This window comes from Onychostoma macrolepis, chromosome 19 (assembly GCF_012432095.1).
Source record: "Onychostoma macrolepis isolate SWU-2019 chromosome 19, ASM1243209v1, whole genome shotgun sequence".
NCBI classification, from domain to species: domain Eukaryota; kingdom Metazoa; phylum Chordata; class Actinopteri; order Cypriniformes; family Cyprinidae; genus Onychostoma; species Onychostoma macrolepis.
In genome coordinates this window covers 27,526,120-27,548,963 of record NC_081173.1, presented here as the reverse complement: position 1 = coordinate 27,548,963, position 22,844 = coordinate 27,526,120, and the positions used below count along the sequence as shown (strand labels likewise).

Here is a 22,844-nt window from a genome sequence, read left to right as displayed (position 1 = left end):
CAGTCCTCGGGGAGGATGGCAAAATGCAGTGCCTATCACACACATACACGCACAAAAACAGCCATAATCTAGTGCACCCCAGACACATCCAGTAGACAAACACATAACCTCTCATAACAAAACACACACTTTAGATTATTCACACAAATGCACTGTGAGAAGTCAGTTGGTGTGAATACAAACACATATGCATGAAACGGTTTATAGAAAATAAATCTGATATTATTTAAAAAACTGTATGCATATGATGCTTGTTGATGTTCCAGTGGGAGTAAAAGAGAGGAAGACCCAGTGAGCTGAGCATTTGAAGGCATCGTAGTTATGCTCCAGTCATGAGGGCAATCGCTTTGCCTTCTAGGACACCATCTTTTGGCCAAAAACAAAACCCTGCTGAAAAACATCTTAAACCAGCCTTGATTGGCCTTATGCTGCCTTCACGTGCTATCGGAATTAATCGCAAATACAAGTTTCCTAATCAGAAATTGGACGTGAACGGCCTCTCAAGTCGTATTTACTCCTGGGAAATTCGGAAATAATTTTGATACCCGAGTTTCCGAGTTGGGCGGGTCATAAACTTTAAACATGGTGGAGGGAACAACCATTGCTGCTGTCAATGCTGTTCTCAGAACAACTACATCCTTTTGTCTTGTCGCTAAAGTAGTGTATTTACAGGCTAGATATGAACGATCATTCGAAGCATGTTGTATGTTTTATAAGGAGGGAAATAAGCAAATAAGGAATAATAAATTCCAGAATTGTCAGCAAATTGCATGTGTTCCGCGGTGAATGCTTATATGATTGTCAACCAGTGGGATGCTACATTTGATCCTTTCCGACATTAAAGCACTTGAATATGTCAAGCTCGTAATCACGACTTCATAAGTTGGAAATAGGAAATTTCCGATAGCACGTGAAGGCAGCATTAGTCTCCCAGCCTGGTCAAACCGGTTTGTTGGCTGGTTTTAGAAGGGTTTGGACACTTTTCAGCTGAGAGAACACCTGGTTGTCCAGCTAAACACAAGCTTGACCAAACTAGGAGACCATCTCAAACCTTTTAAGACTAAATTAGACTGGTTTAAGGTGTTTTTTCTCAAGGGTATCCTTCACAGATCAGGCAATCCTGGTATACAATGCGACAAGCTAAGTGAAAAATATGGTGGACGACTTGAGGAACATTGACTGTAATGTCATTCAGTACCGAAAAGTATCTATAAAAACAGTTTAATCTATTAACATTTCACTATTTGAACCTATATTTGTGTGTACTGTGATGCATTAGTTTTTCTGTTGGTAATTGTTCGCTATTAGAGTAGTGAAGTGTTAGCAACATGTTATCGTCAAATTCTAGAGGACAACACTGCCCATCCACTTATTCAGCAATGTTGGTTCTGGAAGTATTTTTCCATAGGAATTTTTTTAAAGTCTTTGTTAAAGAGTTACAAGGAAGAACCAAACCAACTAGATATGAGGTGAATCATGATATTAAAAACATTATGAAATCAGGTTGTAACACCTATACCTTTTGTCTTGTGTAAGTGTCACACGAAATTAGGGAAGTAAGTCAGTTCCCCTAGTTCCAGACTTCTCAGATGTTTAAGCCACCAAATAATCCATACATGCTCGGAACACAAACCCCGAATGAGCTTAGAATTATAAAGTTCCTCAAACGGGGTACAAAGGCACAAACCACCATGAGGTAAGCTTCTCCAAAGAAGATAAGAGAATTAACTTCCTGCCATTTCTCTTTCTTTGCTACCTTAAATAGGTGAATTCCATGCATTACTTTAACAGGGCGCCCTCTAATGCTCAGGTGGGTAAAGACAGTGCTGCTCTAATGCCGAGTTCACACTGCACGATTTTCAAACTCGTCGGATCGCTGTTGTTTTCACACTGCGTGACTATCTGGGGTAGCATTCAGTCGCTGGTGTTCACATTGCACGATGGATTGGCTAAGGGGCTTTCACATTGCATGATTTCACAATAGGAAGAATCGCCGACAACTCTGTCTGATCCGCAAACTACGTTTCACAACAAAACACACGCGAGAAGTGATAAGAAAATAACGCGAGAACCTGCGTGCATCAGCCTGTTGTTCTCGAGCGAGACTGGAAGTATTAAAAAAATATAGCCCGCAAATTGTCTGTGCGCTGATTTCCAGCTACAAAAAGAAAAACAGATTATGCAGGAGGGAGATGCAGGGAACAGGGATTGTGTTCTGCAAAGAGTGGTAAATAATAATTTTGCAGTAACTGTTATGCTGATGTTGCGGCTGGTCAAGCGTTTGTGCTTGTTTCTGTATGATATAATTGTACATATTAAAATACTGATATGGTCTATAACTCCTTAACCTTACCGAAGTTTTCAAGAGGGAAAGAACTACAATCCCATAATGCATTGTGAATGACAATCAAATTAATCCAATCAATAAATATAAAACTACTGGTTTAAAGATGTTGATTTTTGTATATAGAAGCATTTCTTGTTTATTATTACACACAGATATTTAAGTAGTTTGAGAGCGTATGGACTTGATTGGAGGAAATTTCTTACAGAATCATGGGTAATGTAGTTGCTCACTAGTAATTCCACCATTAAACATGATTGTTTAAAGATTTGAAATGATGTGGGCTAATGGCTTTAACAAAAGCATTTACCATTAACAACAACCTCATGGCTCACAGTAGGTCTGTCTTCAATGGTTTATAAGTTATTGTTAAAAATAAATTCCCCAATGGAAAAAACCAATGGGATTTTTACTTCAGGAACCTGACTGCTGCTCTCTATTGGAATCAATTATGAGTCAAGTCTCCCGCGCTCTTGTGGATTACGAAGGTAGTCACTTACGAAAGTAGTTTCCTAAGTAGGCAGTAGATGGATAGGCGGCTAACTTGTTTTTGGAACCGAGGTGAAGCGTAGAAAAACTAGATTTCAAGGGAGGAGGAGATGAGAGTGGCTGGGAGAACTGCATACCACTTAGCCGTATGGAAGCCTAATGGCACACTTCCTGTTTTAGAGAGAGGGGCTAGCTAGGCTGAGGATGAAAGGAGTAAAGCTAACAAAAGATAAAAGAATGAACCCTAAAGTGAAATGAAAGTGAAGTGAAAGTGAAAAGAATCAAAAAATTGAGATGCAGGACAGAGATTCAGGTAGACAGGCATGAATAGAGGAATGACAGAGATGAAAGACGGAGAAATATGGAGGGATGCTTTAGAGGAAGACACAAGGTGACCTTGAAAAAGGGGATGGGAGGGAGGAAAATAAAGATGCAGGAGATGTGATCAAGAAGGAGAAAAGATCTGCTTGATGTCTGAGAGGGAACGGGGTGAGGCGAACTGCTTTAGGCTGTGTGTGCACACACTCCAAGCTAGTGTTTTATGTCTGGATGAGGGTGTGTCCCCAGGCGTATGCTTGACAGGGGGTGTGTGAGTGAGACGCAGAAACAGAGTGGGTTTATAAAGGATAGAAGATTACTAGGTAGTGAGAGACAGCCGAGGGAGGGAGGGTGAGCCGGCGAGGGCATAAAGCGCCATTAGAAGGAATTTGTTTCACCATTTCACATTCAACACATTGAGAACTTCAGAGCTGTGAAGGATGGTCGAAATACAGAGAATAAAGGGGAGGAAGAAACGAGGAACGTAAGACGTGTAGAGAGAGAGGTGAACCCGGGCCACCTTTACATAATTCCTCTCTGTGGCCATTTTGCTCCAATCACACAACCGGCACAGCTAATGGATTCAGAGAAGTGGAGGTGTGTGTGCGGTGATCGGCACACACGCATTCAAGGTCTTCTTTATTATGGCATAGATAGCATCGTCGTGCCTGCAGAGAACGCTGAGGTCATTCGGTTCACGAGTGGGTACACGTGCGTTCTCACACCCGGGTTATAACAAGCTCTGCTCACTACTTTCCCATCACTGCCTGCCTTCAAACTGGAGTGGTGTAAGTTAGAGCCTCCCTTTCTTCACCTCGTGCCCTCTTCCCCTCTGCTTGCACAGTGACCTTTACCACCTCCGGGCCGTCCGGAGATTAAAGCTTATGACTTGCCTCAGAACTGTTGGAAAGTAACTCACCTCACATACTGTACACGTAGGCGACTGACAGTATCCAGTCATTATTTTTCATTTCCTTCCTGAAGCACTGTACTTGTATTCCCATAAATGCCATAGGTTTGGTTTAAACATCAGTTGGAATCTATTAACTATTAAATTAACTACATTGTTACAGCTCATTGGTGGTTTTTGCTTTATGCAAGAGTGTTTGTGTAAGTACGTTTTCATTTGGCCTTTAGCTTTTGTACACTTTTTTTAAAATTTTATACAGTGCAAGTAAATGCATTTTTAATGCGTTTAAATGCTATTTGATTGCATAAAATGATTTTAAATGTGAAGGCTCTGAATGTGGAGGCTTTTAAAATTGTTCTTGCTGCAGTTTAAAGCCACACAGTTTGGATGCTGGTTTTATGTTTTGTTTAATACGCTCTAAATATTATATAAATATTGTTAAAGGGTAATTATTTGTGGTGTATGCAGTATTTTTGGTTTATATCAGGTTATGATGTGTTGCTATGGTACTTATGATGGATTATGAATGATGCATCACAATAATTGCAATGTTGTTTAAAAGTTTGAGTAGTATTTTTAATTTGTTTTAAAGAAACTTTTGAACGGCAATGTACGTTGTAGACGATCTAATTCTGTGAGCCATGTTTTTTTTATTCCACAAGCCAGTATCAGGGAGTTATTGGGATAGGACTTGTATGGCCTATTAGTCATTAATCATGTTTTTAATAAGTACTTTCTGTAAAACTTTTAATGAGGAGAAAATTACTGCGTACCCTTTTAAGGAGTCTTATTTACCGGAGTCATTATAATAACTGAGAAACTTCGTCAGAGATTTAAACTTGTAACGGTCACTCGGGCGGCGGGAAAAAACACATCCTTGTGAAATTCTAAAAGCGCACGCTGCGTGCCCTTGTGTCGAGCTCTCGCTAATTATTATCTAGTCGGCCTCCGTGGCCCTATACCTAGCATCTTTGAGGCTTTCACACATGCACGCATGGAACGTCTCTACAACGATTGACATTCCTTAGGAAAGCTGCTTGGCTTGACCCTCAGAAGTTCAAGTCGACGCATCCCTCTCTTGCACACGGCATCATGTGATGTGAATGGATACAGAGAAGGACATCTGGTAGAAACGTTGAGGCTGGCTGAGAGGAAAGTGGATGAAGTTGTTGATAATGTGAGGATATTGTGTTACACAGCAGACTGAAAAGTCAACCCCTTGAATGGTATTTGTTGTTAAGGTGTCTGGTAAATCAGAACTTTTGACATCAACAAAAGATACTTCTCTTTTCAAACTAAGCAAGATTATATGGTTGCTGCAGTTTATGTGTGTGTGTGTGATGCCCTGACCAACTCAATCCAAGTGCTTAGCCATCTTCAAAAGACAGCTAAAAACAAATCTCTTCTATGTGACCATCTAACTCTAGCACATTCTATTCTCTTTCTATTTTATCTATTTGTTTTATTTTTTTATTAAAAAACACTTGACCCTCTATCATTTGCGCACTCTATTAGTTTTCTAACTGCTTGTTTTCTTAGAAAAAAGCTATTTTTTTCTATCTACTTGTTTTCTATGTGTGTATGTATATGTGTGTGTGTGTGTGTGTGTGTGTATATATGTATATATATATATATATATATATATATATATATATATATATATATATATATATATATATATATATATAATATTGCAGTTTATTAGTAAAATTGTTTAATTTTGTATTAAAATAATGCAATTCATTTACTTATCTTAATAGTGTGCTTAAATGTAAATGCAAAACAACTTTAATTGAATTAGACATTTTAATCATTTTTTTTATACATTATGATATACATTATGATCTCATGAATATATTATGGTAAGTTGGATATTATGTTATTTTACAAATAACATCTCTGAGGTTTTCATTAACTACATACAGCAAGTTAATGACATTTTGGTAAATGGCTTCTTCCCATTAAATGTGGTTAGTTTGTCATATGTGGTTAGTAAAGCGCTTGACTTGAGCCTCATGTGACTCTTTTAGTGAGGGAAGGACGTCTGAGAGAGGCTGAGAGTAGATAAAAATGTTGATAATGAAAGAAGTATTTGAAAACAGGCACATTCTTGAATGTGTGTTTTGTCCTTGCCAGTTAAATTATTTCTGTTGTCAATGAAAACGCTTTTTTTCAAAGTACAAATAGCGATGTGAAATACAGCATGCTGAAAAGGACAATCCAATTATTGTTTAGTTAGCTCAAACCTCCAATATGTGTTTTTCCAAATGTTAAAAAAAGAGTGCTTGACTTCCTTGTGTGGAACTCAAAAGGAGAAATTTTGAACATCGTACTGGTCTCTCCAGTGGATACTGAAGTTTCCAAAATATGCCATAAAAGTATCATATATGGTAGTCCATAGTGCTCATGCACTATACTCCAAATCATCCAAGTGATACAGTATAAGAGGAACAGATAGAAATGTATGTGAGTAATCATTGACAATCTCCCATGCATCCAGTGAGCCGTTAACTTCTGTGACTGGATCATTCAATCAACGAACTCCAGAAGTGGGTTAGTCTGATTCAGGAACACATCTTTCATAAAATGATCCATTGAAAAGACCAGAGTTAAAAGAACGATTTGTTTACTAACCGGACATTACGACCTCTTTCGTGAACTCATGAGCAGTCTATTTCCCACTATTGTAGAGCTGTCCTATGGCTTCAGAAGACTTCAAATGGACCTTTTCCCCCATTTTCTTGGTTCTCAGAAGTGGAAGTCGTCATAGAAACTACTATAGTGGTGAAAGGAAAGTACAGCAAATATATATTTTTTTCCTAGAAATGAAAATTGTCACCATTTACTTAACCTCAAGTTGCTCCAAACCTGTATGAGTTTCTTTCTTCTGTTCAACACAAAAGAACATATTTTGAAGAAGGCTGGAACCAAAAAGCTAATGATAGCTTCCATAGTGTGGAAGAAATAAAAGTCAATGTCAACTACTGTCAGCTGTTTGGTTACCAACATTTTTCAAACTCTTGTGTAAAACGAAGTAAATGAGAATGCGAGTAAATTACGACAGAAATTTCATTTTTGGGTGAACTATCCTCATCTGATTGAAGCGATTCAGTAATTCGGGACTCTAGTAAAGTCACGCCACGTTTATTTATGTAGCATTTCCATATAGTTCTAGTTTCAGTGTTGCTTTCAATCAGAATTACACTGAATAAATGAATTTTACTCATGGACATCTGACCTCAACGGACTGAATAGAAGTAAACCGGAGAGGATTTCCACATCAAAGAAGGTGGAGCTCCAGAGCCCAAAATGAACTTCGCCTCATTTCATTTGAAATCACATCACACCAGTATAGTGTTTTAAAAAATATCTATAAAAAAACCTTGCTAGATTTACGATATTAATAACTCTGGAAATACTTTAATGAACCTTTAGTGGTGCTTTTCGAAGTTAGAAAGCTTCATTCCTCATTGGTTTCTTTTTCTTTTTTTTGATGTAATTACGATGATATTGTTCAAAACCCCCAAGGAGCAAAGATAGTTGTATGTAATGTCTTGAGGGTGTGTAAATAGTGACATAAAGACAAAAGTTTCCTTTAAAGTTAAACCTAAATGTATATCTATCATTAAATATTTATGCTAGTTGGTGTGCAAATTGGTGATGCCCTATTGCAGAATCATCCCTGCGGTGCATATATATGAATATATTAATGACTCTGAGGTGAATATCACGTTATTCTACATAAGCACAGATGAGCTTTGCATTGAGTACATAAAGCAAGCTTATGTGCTTTTGCGAAATTGCTTGTGCCCCTTAAATGTGTTTGTGTTTAATTTAAGAGCCTATTGCAGGCCTGCTTTGGTTCATTTGTCATCCTTAAGTAAAGCGTATCAGCAGCACGCAGACGCCCGACTGTTTCAGAGGTATTAAAACCAGTGCAAATAGTAGATCAGTACAGGAATATGAACAGAAACACTTGAACACAAAGGGAGGCTGTAGAGCATGCTGGGTATGCATGCAAATGAGACAGAGTTGATCCATGTTTGGTCTTCACTGTATTGTTCCCCTTTTCTCTTTCTTTCTTTCTTTCTGAAATCCGTGGCGTTCTTTCATTGACCCTGTGAAAAACGAATGACTAAAACATCGTACAACTACATTCCACCCTATGACTCATTTGTTGATGTGTACGGAGGAAGAGGGAGAGGGAAATAGAGTTATGAGCCTAAGATAGAAGGAAACAAAAGAGGAGTGAAGCCGAGCGAGAGAGGGAGGTAAGGAGAGCGAGGTGAGTGAATAAATGCTTTGTGTTTCTGTTTCTTATTCCGCCGAGCTGGTCTGACAGACCATTGTGTACCTTCAGGGGGAATTCTGCTACATTGAGTCACACGCAGTTCCTCGTATAATGAAAACACACACATCCAGACATTAGAGCCCTGGATACGGACATGCACTGAGCACACAGTGATATCTGCACGCGTTCAGACACCCCCATCCTTGTGTGATTGACACATTAATTGCAGATTAAAAGTAAATACCCACAATGGATGCATTATTCAAAGATTGTTTGTCAAACACTTGTTGACAGAGACTACTATGTAGAAGCTTTAGATTGAAATGAATTTATATGAGAATAGTTAGAATAAGTCTTCTATAACACACAAAAAACTTAATAACATACTTTAGTTTGCCTTTTCCTTTTGTAAAAATTGAAATTCTTTTACACGTCTTTATCAAATAGTCATTCTCTAGTCTTCTGCTCACCAAAGCTGCATTTATATGATCAAACATTATTATTGTGAAACATATTACAATTTAAAATCGCCATTTTCTAACTGAATATACATTATATTGCCAAAAGTATTGGCTCACCTTCTAATGAACAGGTTTGACTACTTTAGTCAGTTCCAAGAGTACAAATCTTAATGTTTAAAGGGATAGTTCACCCAAAAATGAAAATGTGATGTTTATCTGCTTACCCCCAGGGCATCCAAGATGTAGGTGACTTTGTTTCTTCAGTAGAACACAAACGAAGGTTTTTAACTCAAACCGTTGCAGTCTGTCAGTCATATAATGCCAGTCAATGGGCACAGAATCTTTGAGAGAAAAAAAAAACCATGCACACACAAATCCAAATTAAACCCTGCGGCTCATGACGGTACATTGATGTCCTAAGACACGAAACAATCGGTTTGTGCGAGAAACTGAACAGCATTTATATCATTTTTTACCTCTGATACAGGCAACGTCCAACTCTCCTGAGCTCATCCACAACATCCGGTGCGTGACGCGTCAACGGCTCTGGAACATAGATATAGATATATTCTTAGATCCTTATGTATCGCAGCCCATAGAAACAGTTGCTAATGAGGCATCTATGTATATATATCTATGTGCCAGAGCAGGTTGACGTGTCACGCGTTGGATGTTGTGAAAGTCGGACATTGAGGTTTATCAGAGCTAAAAAATGATATAAATACTGTTCAGTTTCTTATGTTTCCATCTTTGTTGCCACAGTTTTGGAAGTGCCTTTTTCTGTTCTAAAGAAGGGGGTGTCCCAATACGTTTGGCAATATAGTGCATATTAAAATGGAATTTTATTTCTGATGCAAAACTGAATTTTCAGCATCATTATTCCAGTCTTCAGTGTCACATGATCCTTCAGAAATCGTTCTAATATGCTGATTTGCTGCTTAAGAAACATTTCTTATCAATCAGTTTTTTAGGATCCTTTGATGAACAAAGTTAGTAGAAACAGCGTTTATGAAATCTTTTGTAGCATTATGAGTGGTGTGCATATTATTGCCTGAACCACCTTCACAAGTACATGAATGCAACTTTTTTTTAAAAACATTTTTTAAAGCTGTGTAAGCTCGATTTTGTGCACCGCGGGCTTTGCAAATGTGTGACACTGTGCCACAAGGTGTTCTGTAGTAGACATTAGCATGAATGTTGCTTGTGTAGCTGTTTTTTGTATTTGGTCTACCATGTGTTCTTGCATTGTGACAGATATAAACATCATTAGAATGTTTAATGGGGCGTATATAGATGAATCTGTGCCTTTAAACCACATGTAGTGTTATTCAGGTAATTGAGCTAGCTATTAACATGTCAGTTTAGCTACCTTCAAGTTTCCCAGCAAGATTTTCTTCAAACTGTTGAACTGTGTTGGCAGTTGACAAAGTGTTGACTTGACAAAAATTAAATATGGCACTATAGCCTGACTAAAGATATGTTTGTACCACAATGATGACCTAAAAATGAGTTTTTCCTTTTGCATTTTGGAAAAGTTTCACATATAGACAACAGTGTTGTCGAAACGATTCCCTGTTCACACAGATCCACAAAACGACTAAAATGCATTTTCAATTACCAAATTTGCATTTTTGTAGTTTACATAGACAATAATAGTATTGTTTTCAAAAACTTGCACTTAGAAACCCGTTTTCAAACATTTGCATTTTCAGGCCTCCAAAACTCTGTTGCCATGTAAATGAATGGCCAAAATGCATAACGTTTTCCAGTGTCAAGTAAATCTATAGCAGCTCTTTTGATGCGTACTTAAGTTGCAATATAAATTGCATTTTGACACAATCATGCATTGAAATCAAGCTTGTGTCGTAGAGCCTCAGGGACTTTTAATACAGACACATTACAGTGCAGTACAAGTATTTGGCATCCTCTACAGTGTGTCGTATACTTTTCAGTCGGTGTTAGCTAAGAGATCTGATTTATAGGTTTGCCATCCTGAGGTCAAATCGATTTAATGCCTTTGTGGAACATAAACCGAGTTGGATCTTTTCAATGCAGTGAAGGGGTGTAGCGTGAGAGGACAATGCCTTTGCATTCGAGGGTATGCATGTCTATAACTGAATCAAGCTCTGTTTATGTATGATTTTATGTGGCCGCAACCCTGCATTTGATGGATTTAATCCTCTCCGGGGTGCATGCAATTTGAGGTCTGTGTTTGGAGCGTTTGAGCACGCTGATGTGTCTGTAGCTTGTCGAAAGCAGCTGTTTGGTGAATGTGTGTGTGTTTTGAGCACTGAGCCATTCCTTATTCCATCAGTATATATGGAGCAGCTCTCATGCTGCTTTCTGGCCTTTGACTCCTGGAGATCTGAGCTGGAGGTCTCTCGCTTCTGTCTCCACAGGAGCTTGCTGGAGTCGGCCGAGTAGCAGAGCCAAAACACGGCTTGTTTATTTTACCCTGCCTTTGTTTACGGCCGAGTGAGAAAACTTGAAAGCAGAAAGCAAGCGAGTGAGTTTTGAAAAACTTGAACTTTGCGGCCTTCCATAAGCGAATGCTGTGCCGACACAAAGATCACCGTCTGGGATCATGGCAACCGGGTCAACGTTTTCAAAAGCTGAAGTTTTAAAGTGTCATGATTTGCACCGCAATGCAGTTGGAGTTTATCATCAGTGCGAGGCAGATACTGTGCATTATAGAATCGCAGGTTTGTTTTTGTAGCACTAATAAATGTGCAGTTATTTTCTTTTATAGGCTTTAACCTCCTGTTATAATATATCACTTGACAGTTTTGTTCAAGGACGAGATACGGTTTTAAAAGCAGCATAAACTTTATTTTGATGATTTTTAAATTATTTATGCACTTAATTACATCCAAGTCAAGTGTGTAATGTAATTTTCAGTTTGCAGAATCCATCTGTTATTTGCTGAGAGATGTGTTATGCGGTGATGCTGAGAAAGTTAAGACTAATTATATCGCACACAAGCAAAAACAATTAAGATTCTTTTCATACTAATATGAGGCCTTGAACACATAATAGAGATCTAAATGACTCTTTTATCCCCCCAAAAAGGAAGAAAGATAGTCATGGGTTTATGTAGTAAAATCTTCATCGTTTAGCTGTGAAATCTTTACTGATTTTTATGAGGCAAACATAATAACTTTTATATTGTTAGTAATATTTCAAGATGGACACTTAGTGGTGCAACTTAGGTTTACGACTTTCCATACATATTTTTTTTTTTTTGAGGAATGTTTGATTTGTTCATCTCTGTCATCATTGTATTGAAACTTATCATTTCACAGTATCATCTAACTAACATTTTTTTGGCAGATATATAGTGACAACTGATATTTTCATGCATTTTATGTAAGTAGTCTGCTATACTGTAATAAATAACTGTGTAAAGATGTCATTTACATTATAAGCTATCAGAATTTAATTTGGGCCTATAACTATCAGCAGATGCACCAAATTTCATTTTTTTATGCAATATCATACTAAAGTCTGATGTATCAATTATACATTTTTTTTAATTTTTTTTTTTTTTATAAAGGTTCAACAGACCATTCCATTAAAAATAAATCTGACTTATGTCAGACTTTACAGGGTTAATACCTGGTCTTATTATGATCAATTCATTACCACGTGTTACTCCAAATAAAAAAATCCAATCAGATATTGACAGATAAAATCAAGTGCAACCCTACTTATTTCATTGAATATCCTGTTTCACATTTTGGGAGTAAAACATTTCATATTGACTTTAATAATGCTTCTCATCCAGATGCATTTGTTCAACCCAACTCTGGTCCATATCTGTGATCATGTAAATTGATGCTGTGATGATGAGAGAGCTCAAAGTTGTTTTTTTCTTTAATTATGGGCAATCAAAGCAGGATAAGTCTCATGCTGAGACAGTCTGCACATTCAGTCGATAGATATGAAGCCACTGCACTCTAATCAGTCTGAGACTGCTCTTTTTCCCGGAGGAAGCTCAGGCCCAGGAATATAACGCGAGTCACTTTGGTGTGTTTCTTATTAGCCTGGTGTCTGGATTTCATTTGAGAAATTTTGATGGAGGCTGCGATACCGGGCCACTCTAATGTTTCCCTCTTTCCTCTTTTGCAGCGGTCTGGAGTCAGCGTGTTCGAGTGGAACCCGAGGTCACTGCGTATCCAAATGGATCTGTCAATCTGCGCTGTGAGTTCACCAACAGTGGAAGCACCAAACTCACACAGGTGAGACGAGATTTTCTTGATTAGTTCCAAGTCTCAAATTCCCCTCTTTTCTACTACTTTTTTTTTGGTGTATGAATACATTATTGGTATATGAAATATTCAAAAGATTGGGGTTGTAAGAGTTTTAAAAGTCTCTTATGCTCATCAAGGCTGCAGTTATGTGATCAAAAATACAGTAGAAATGGTTGTCAAATATTATAATTTAAAATAACTGTATTCTGTTTGAATATATTTTAAAATATATTTTTTCCTGTGATGCAAAGCTGAATTTTCAGCATCGTTACTCCAGTCTTCAGTGTCACATGATCCTTCAGAAATCATTCTAATATGCTGATTTGCTGCTCAAGAAACATTTCTTACTATTATCAATAGCATATGTGTATATGTGTGCGTGCATATTAAATATGTATATGTGTGTGTGCAATATTATATTATGAATTATCACAGTTTTCAATAAAAATCTGTCTGCCTGCTTGATAAAGATACAGTACTTGGGTGACATTTAAATATGCAGAGTTCTCAACTACAGTATTCAGGGCTTACATGAAAACTAAATATTTGCAATTCATAAAACACCTGTAGGTGTTGAACAGATGTAAGATATATGACAGTTCAGCACAGGCCCAATAGTTGTGCAGTGTTTCCTCTATCCATATGGTTTAGTCCAGTGTTTAAACAGCAGGCGGGTGACTAGCAGTATGCTGCACCTAAAAGCAATGCCGTGCGAGGATTGATTTCCTCTTTCTTTCTGGTTTGCAGGTTTCGTGGATGTTTGAGCGTGTGGAGGGTGATAGGCACAACATTGCTGTGTTCCACCCTCAATATGGAGCTAGTTTCCCTAATAAAGACTTTGATGGCCGAGTATCGTTCACTCAGGGCTCCCTGGAGAACCCCTCCATTAGGATCGACAAACTGAGGATGGCTGATGCTGGCAGGTACATCTGCGAGTACGCCACTTACCCCAGTGGAAACGAGCAGGGAACGACTACTCTTATCATGCTGGGTAAGTAACACACTTGTTTATTTATAGACCCGCTACTAGGGCTGCCCGATGGTGGCTAAACGATTGATTGTGGTTATTTTGCTCAACTATATAATTGCCATTTAAAATTTTTGCTTTTTACATGAAATCAGAATTATTCCATTTTCACATAAGCACAAAACAAGAAAACATTAACATGCATGGAACTACATGGGGAAAAAAAACCTGGCTGTATTTCCATTTTATTTGAGCAGAATATGTCTGTAGAGATGGCTAAACTCCAATTTATATGTTTGCTGGTGTTGTCAGCTCATCAGCGCCTTTTCAGTAATGTAGAGAGAGCGCAAACGTGTGGTTGCCAGGTTGGGAGGATTAAGTAAACCACTGGGCAGAAAATGTATTGTTTTAAAGCATCATAACAAGAAAAGTTTCGCTTTAATTTTTCCCCTATATTACAGTGTGATCTAAAAGTAATGACTGTCAAATATTTTTACTATGGTTCACAGAAGACACCCACTAAAATATAATTCAGTGTAACAAAAGTTTATATAACAAAGTCTTATAAGGAGTATTTAGAAAAAGAAATTAAAAGACTGTGTAGCCACCAAAATCTAATTAATTGCCATTTAATTTTTACCGATCTTTGCCATTATCCTTTAAACCACTAGGTTTTACCCATTTGTCAGCAAGAAGGTTTTAATTATTTAAAATATAATAAAATGTAGTACATGTATATATTTTAAGTACAGGTCAGAATAAGTATGTTGTTTCATTTTTAGAGAATTATATCTGTTGTGCTGAATGAAACACTATTTCACCTGCATTTCTTTCATGTATATGAAATCTGCATTAATTTAATGTGGACATTAAAATAGGATGTCTCGCCTTTGACCCATTGATTTATGATTGGGGGATTCAAACTCTTAAAATATGGCAACCGCAACCATGAAAGCCTATGGAAGCTTGTTACCAATGCAACATGCAATGGAAAGATTTCAGTATAATTAACCAAATATTGCAAATACTGCAGGCAAATATTGCAAATGATTATGCTAAGCGGAAATCGAGATCACGATTAAAATACGATTCATTGCACATCCCTAGTCACCACAGTGCTTCCAGACAGTCTTGAGGGATAACAGTTCACTTTAATAACAATAATGATATGAAAGCGTGTAAAATGCCAAATGATGACTCAAACAAATCACTGAAGCAGCGTTTTAAACAAGTTATTTGAAAAGAACTGATTCATGGAAATGAATCTAACTTTATAATTGCTATTTTAGCAGTTGAGGTTAAAATCAGAGATGCTCTTAAAATAGCTCTGCTCTCACACTCGCGAGTCTTGACATGAGCAGGGAGCGTGAAATTAGCCTACTGGCACAGTCTTTAGGAAACTTAATGGCCAAATAATTAGCGCATTAAAATCAAAGCAATATTTACAATGATTCCTACTTTTATATTGCCGACAAAAATCTATCAAATAGACGACAAACCTCAAGGTTTGTCTCTCGTATCACTCTGTGCTCTTTCTTCTCCAGTAATCAATCAATATTTCATGTCCATTCATTTTTTTTATTTAGTAAGTAGCTGTGTAATAAGTGGCTCTGTTGAATGTTTTTTTTCCCCGATATTATTCCATTAATAGAAGTCAATAACAGGTCTGAGTACGGAGTAGATTTGCTGCATGTCTTTTATCTCAAGCGCCACTTGATTGATAAAAAAAGGCTGTTGAAAAGTAAAGTCATGTGGTAAACTCCTGAATTTTTGTTTTCCTCCTCCATTAGCCAAAGCTTTAGACAAACCTCAAGGTTGATGCTCGGATAGAAATCTTAGGAATGCGCAGACAGAGAGTCGTGCTAAACTACATTAGCTTTACTCGCAGTAGCATTTCTGCTGTCTGCTTTAACACTAATGTCGCCCATTAGAATGATTCATCATTTGAATGACTAAGCTAATGCTATCATCAGAGACCAAGTGATGCTATGAATCAGTGCTGCCTGTTTATCCATGTTGGCTGTGTTCAAGCGTCTCGCTCGGTTTGTTTAACCTCGAGTACACAAAGTAACACATTAACTCAGTGCTCCTCTATAGTTGTTAACCTCTCTCTTTAGCTTGATTGTTAACTCTTGCTTCTAACTTTGTTTGGACATGCCTCTTCAGTAGTTAGTGTGTGTGTGCATATATATATATATATATATATGTGTATATATGTGTGTGTGTGTATGTATGCGTGTATACACACACACACACACACACACACACACACACACACGTATACATACACACACACACATACAAATGAATAACCTGTCAATGATATTTGCTCGTTATTTATATGCACTGCTATATAACAATTCTTAGTGATAAAAATAAATATTTATCTACATATCCTTTTTAATTAAAACTATTTTTATGCAAAAGCATGTAAAATGCCATTTAGAGTGTCTATTAAATTAAATTTCAATTCAGCTGGGTTTTTATCAGTTGTTTTATGAAATTTTGTTCATTTTAGTGAATATATAGATAAACAAGTAAATCAAATTTTAATTTCATTTCAGCAATTGTGTCATTTGCTTTGATTTTAAATGTATGATAAATAAATGAAATAAATGTCTGTATGTGTGTAAAATGCCATATGGAGCAACAATTTAATTGCGTTTCAGCAGTTGTTTCAGTTTTCTTCATGAAAGTTCAATAAACTTTTGCGAACTAAGAAGAAATTATTTTTCTTTTCTTTTTTTCAGAAAGTTTTATATACATTTTTGCAAATTAAGACAAAATTGTGTAATTCAAGTTTACATTTTTTCAGCAGTTGTCTCATTTGCTTTCATTAAATGTGACATAAATTAAACAAATAAACACCTGTCATAAACAATGACAGATTCCTAAACTTGAACATTCAGTTGCATTTATCTTTAATATTTGATCTTATTGTTGACCATTAGGTCTGTAGTTGTCAGTATTATGCACTGAAAAGCCCCTATCAGACATTATTACACGGCTCTCTGATATACTCGATTCTACTCAGTTCTGTGATTTTAAAATATTTTTGTATAATGACCTGTATAATTGACCGTCCCAGATTGTCCCAGGCATCTGGTTTCCTACATAAGTGTGCTAGTTTCATGTCTCTTGTATCACTCTGTGCTCTTTCTTCTCCAGTAATCAATCAATATTTCATGTCCATTTTTTATTTAGTAAGTAGCTGTGTAATAAGTGGCTCTGTTGAATGGTTTTTTTTTTTTTTTTTTCGATATTATTCCATTAATAGAAGTCAATAACAGGTCTGAGTACAGAGTAGCTTTGCTGCATGTCTTTTATCTCAAGCGCCACTTGATTGATAAAAAAGGCTGTTGAAAAGTAAAGTCATGTGGTAAACTCCTGAATTTTTGTGTTGTTCCTCCATTAGCCAAACCCAGAAACTCTGCTACCGCCATCCCGGTGCAAGCCGGCTCTTCTGAGGTAGTCGTGGCCAGGTGCGAAGCAGCCCAAGGAAAACCAGAGGCAACAATCTCCTGGATCACAACCATTGCCGGCCGCTATAACCACACCTCAGTGCCCGAGAGGGACGGGACGGTGACCGTGAAGAGCGAGTATCGGATGATCCCAACACCTGCAGAAAACGGAAAAGAAATCACCTGCTTGGTGAATCAGAGGACGCAGATCGAAGCCAGAACCTTCCCGCTGAAGCTGGTGGTGGAGTGTAAGATTCAGACACACACTCACACACTGCAGGGAGTAGTTATTAAAGAAAGTCAGTATATATCCATTCTTGCTTCTGTGGAACACAAAGAGTGATTTTATGAAGAAAACCCTGGTTGGTCTTTTCAGTATAATAAAAATACGGGCCTTTAGGGCTGTCAAGCAACATAAAGATAAGTAGCAATGAATACTACATCTTTTAAATCAGATCTTTTCATTCAATCTGATCCAGTTCACAAATCACAGCTGCCTTTCCCAAAAACCTTGCAAGCAAGTAGATTGTAGAAACCATTGGTGCCAGTCAGTGTTATTTTAATATCACTGAGATACTGTTAGTTTTCATTAATTGTATTTTTTTTTTATATTTGTTTTCATTTTAAATTGAAGTGTGTGTGTGTGTGTGTACTGGTATACAGTGGGGCAAAAAAGTATTTAGTCAGCCACCAATTGTGCAAGCAAAAAAGATGAGAGAGGCCTGTAATTTTCATCATAGGTATACCTCAACTATGAGAGACAAGTATTAATAATTGTTGCAGTTATTTTTTATATTACATTTTATATTTGTTTTTTTGCCAGTTTTCAATATTATTATTTTTTTAAGTTAATAATATAAATATAATGCATTAACTTAAAATACATTTAAGTTTTTCTTTTTTAATGTTTTATTTCAGTTAATGTTTACTGTTGTTTTTTTATTATTATTTTGAATTAGTTTCCATTTTCAATTTCAAAGTTTTGATAATTGTTTTTATTAATAACTGTATAATAATTTTTATTTTTAATTTTTATATTCTCTGTTTTCAAAGTTTTGATATTTGTTGTCATTTTTATTAGTTTTTTAATGTCTGTAGCTTTTATTCATTTTTATTTTAGTTTTACTTATTGTAGTATGTCAGGTTCAGCTGATGTTAATAATATAAATTTGAGTAAAGAAAATAAATGAGTCTTTCTTTTTTTAATGTTTTATTCTATTTTATTTCAGTTAAAATTTATTTCAAGTAAAAATAAATCAACTATAATAAACCTGGAGCCAGTAGTTTTTACAGTCTACTTAGGCTTGCAGTGCTTTTGGGAGCACAACCCTGGTCTGAATGATTCATTTGTGATTCGCTTTTCACTCGCTCAATGATCCTGTCCTACCAGCTAGTAGTTCACTGGAGGGGAAGATTATCAGTCAATAATCGACTCAAATTTTGCTCCGTTCCTCACAAAGCTACCATTTGACTTCCCAGGACTTTTATGTCCTTTTTGAAGCTTGAAAGCTTCAGTTCCCGCTCATCGTACTGTAATTGAAAAGAAAAGCCAACCAGCAGATTATTCAAAACTTCTTTTGTAGTGTTTCACGCAAGAATGAACGTCATGTGATTTTGGAACGACACGAAAGTGAGTAAACGAGTTCAGAATTTAAATTTCTGGCCGAACTAATCCTTTAAAGAAGTGCGTTCTCAGTGGCACACACGTGAACTCGTAATCCCTCCCGTATCATTCGCTCAGAACACCTTTTCTCCCTCACCCACCCCCTGTTTCATCAAAAAAGGCATTTAAGCATCTTCGCCTCTGCCTCACATGTCAGCCTTAACACATTGTTCACGTTTTTTTTTTTTTTTTCATGAAAGCTATTTACAGAGTGTTTGAGGTGTCTGTGTTTGCATTGCTGAGCTGGAATGTTTGAGGATATCAGAAATTTGCAACTTCACCGTTTTCTTTTTATAAACGCCCTGTTAGAACATCCTTGCCTCTTGCGCTTTCATTCTCTTGCATTTCTCCAGCGTGTCAAAGCACTTTGAGAGTCTATAGGGCAGTGCCACCTTCAGCAAACCTGTATCTTCTCTTCCCACCCCTGAACACAGATAACCAGCCTTTGAACTGCGCTTTCAATGCAGGATTTACAGATGGATCTCTCTCTCACTCTCTCTCTCCATCTCACATTCTCTCTAGATCCTCCCACTGTGACGATAGAAGGGTATGACAATAACTGGTTCATGGGTCGGACTGATGCTGTTTTGACGTGTCAAGCTGATGCCAATCCTGCACCCACTGATGTTACCTGGACAGCGTGAGTTCCTCTATAATAAACTTTAAGCAATAGTTCAAAATTCTGTCGTCATTTATGCATCCAAACCCATATGATTTTTTTGGTCGAACACAAAAAGAGAAGCAGAACGTGCACATTTAAATTAGATGCCTCAAGATTTTGATGTTACGTTTATCTCATGACTGACAGTGTTCAGGGAAATGCATTCAATAATAGCTTAAATTATGATCTGTTCCTCATGCAATGCTATAATACAACTTAACAAGAGAAGGAAAAGAGCAAACCAGTTTTTTTCTTTCTTTCTCAATTGTACACTACCGTTCAGAAGTTTTTGAAAGTCTCACCAAGGCTTCAGTAATTTGATTATGAAATAATATTACAACTTAAAATAGCTGTCTTCTGTTTAAATATATTTAAAAATAATTTATTGCTGTGATGCAAAGCTGAATTTGCAGCATCATTACTCCAGTCTTAATATTTTTGTGGAAACTATGATACATTTTTTTTTTCAATGTTCTTTTGATGAATAGAAAGTTCTAAAGAGCAGCATTTATTTGGAATTGTAATCTTTTGTAACATTATAAATGTCTTTGCTGTCACTTCTGATCAATTTAATGCATCCTTGCTGAATAAATGTATTAATTCCTTTAAAAAAATGTAACTGTAGTGCATATATAAAATAGCTGCTTGTACATTCTGCGAAATATTTCCTTCTGTCAAAGAAAAATATTTCCTTCAGTCAAAAACTTGGAAGGTTGGAATATCATGAGTGTGAGCAAATGATGAGAGAATTTACTCAAAACGGGAAGGAAACAATACAATACAAACATTATTCATTCTGTTTTCATTAGCATTACTATTCATTTAGTCTGAAGAGAATCCATATTTCATATTTATATTTATGTGCTGTTGTTCCATCTCCGATATGACTGAAACAAAGTCAAATATGGCAGTTTGGGTGCTAACAACAGCCACAGGCTAATTGGCTGTGAATTGAGGAAGTATCTCTGCCTGCGGGATAAAGCAACAGCAGCCTATTAACGCTTCACTGGTTCAACTTCATTTTCTCACCAAAACAAAGGAGAACATAAATCGATACAGATCGAGAAACAACATTTATTAGCAAGACTTATTGGGTGAAAGACACTTGGATGTAGCAGCTTGATTGCAGGGTTTGAAGTTGGTTGACAAATATGCAACACTTACAGATTTATCTGGCACTTTTTCAAATGGAGTAGGCCTAATTATAATGGTGTGCATTAAAGTTGCATCATAAACAGCACAGAAACACGCATGCACAAAGCAGTCATTATTTTCCACCATGTATAACACAAGCTAATGTCTCAACAACAGTATATTTAGAGATATATGGGTGCATTTTTTGTAAATAAGGTGAAGTTCCGCTTAGAAGGGGAACAAAATATTTACATTAATTCTATAAATAAATATTGAACAGCTAGTGATTTGCATTAGTGATTGATTTGCATTTTCTTGTTTTTATTAACTATTTGTTTCATTGTGAAATTAAGTACATTATATACAGTTATATCAGTTTCACCTCGATCTGTCTTCGGACCTTCAGCCTCCTTCATCTGTTGATCAGAGTTCTTACTAATACAAGATGAAAGCAATCAGAAAATACAAATTAATCAAAATAAAAATCTACTTGAAAATGGTCTTATATGAAATCAAATAAAAGTAAATTATGAATAAATAATAAAATGACTAAGCTTAATACTTTAAGCCTTGTGTGTAACTATTACATCAATGGAAAGCGATTTAATAATATTGAAGACTGATTGATGAATATTAACTCTTTCACTACCAGTGTTTGTTTCTAGTCACTGTCAGCATTTTCACAATTTTCACGGCCCCAGAATATTTTGTTGTATAAATAAAATAAAGTTTTCGTACATAGTAAAAGTTCATACATTTTTTTTTTTTTTTTTTAATAAACAATTCAATGTGGGTAAGTTTAATGGAAAAAAGCAACAGAAAATCATGTTTTTGTCAAAGACTATGTCAAGATTGATGATCAAAGCATAGATGGAGTAGATTGCATTGATCAACACCCCCAATGCTGGCACAGTCCTAAACCACTTCCTGGGTTGACATTTCAACATTAGGCAGTTTAGATTTATGTGCTGTTGTATATAATGGCCTGGTTTCACAGACAGAGTTTAGACTAAGCCAGGATTAGGCTGTACGTAGTTCAATTAGGACATTTAAGTACATTTTATATACGTGCCTTAGAAAAAACATTACTGGTGTGCATTTTGAGACAAAATAAAGGCACTGATATATTTTAAAATCAGGTCAGAGCAAGTTTATTTCAGTTGAAACAGCTCAGACTTAGATTTTAGTCTGGCATTAGGCTGTGAAACCGGGGGAATGTTTGATGGCCGTGTTATTTTACATATGCATCTGCTTACATATGTGATAGCTTGTTTCTTCGGCGTGTTTTGATCCCGATGTTCACTACTCTTTCAGAAGATGTGTAATAGCGCCTACTGCTGTATAACAGTGAAAACGCACAAAATTCTGTCAGTGGCGGAGAAAGAGTTAAAACCTGATTGTCAGTAATGAAACTATACAGCAGTTAAGCCAACATGGTTTCAAAGACTAGCTACAAATGCTCTTTTCTCTGTCAATGGTTCTTCAGCGTGTCGGGTCAGTTGCCGCCTTCGGTTCGAGTGGATCAGAACCGGCTGCTGGTGAGGAAGGTGGACGAAACGGTGAACACCACTTTCGTGTGCGAGGTGAAGAACAGTCTGGGCTCTGGAAAGAAAGAGCTGGCCGCCATGGTCATCGGTGAGTAGTGCAATGCAGGAATGACACATGCACTATTGATGCAAACAGTCAATACACTTTTCAGCTCAAGTACAGCATCCGAACCAGGCATGCTCAAGTGAGCTGAAACATTCCTGCCTGGTTAGGACACGGTGTTGCATGCCACCTCCCTCGCACTTAGAAAAACACACACAACATGGGAAAAGGGTTTCTCCTTGCTACTACAGATTCATGTATGCTTCTCTAATGTGGGTGGGCCTCAGAAGCCAGACTCTTACTTG

The 22,844-nt window shown here is 36.8% G+C and overlaps 1 protein-coding gene across 1 annotated transcript in view; it reads left to right on the top strand.

The window, feature by feature from the left end:
* Positions 1-22,844, top strand: part of LOC131525263 (nectin-2-like) — a 92,142-nt gene that overhangs the window by 52,275 nt on the left and 17,023 nt on the right. The window contains exons 2-6 of the mRNA XM_058752655.1: positions 12,942-13,051; positions 13,811-14,054; positions 17,446-17,739; positions 19,677-19,794; positions 22,436-22,584. Coding sequence (XP_058608638.1) covers positions 12,942-13,051; positions 13,811-14,054; positions 17,446-17,739; positions 19,677-19,794; positions 22,436-22,584 — 915 coding nt within the window. The remainder of the gene's footprint in view (positions 1-12,941; positions 13,052-13,810; positions 14,055-17,445; positions 17,740-19,676; positions 19,795-22,435; positions 22,585-22,844) is intronic.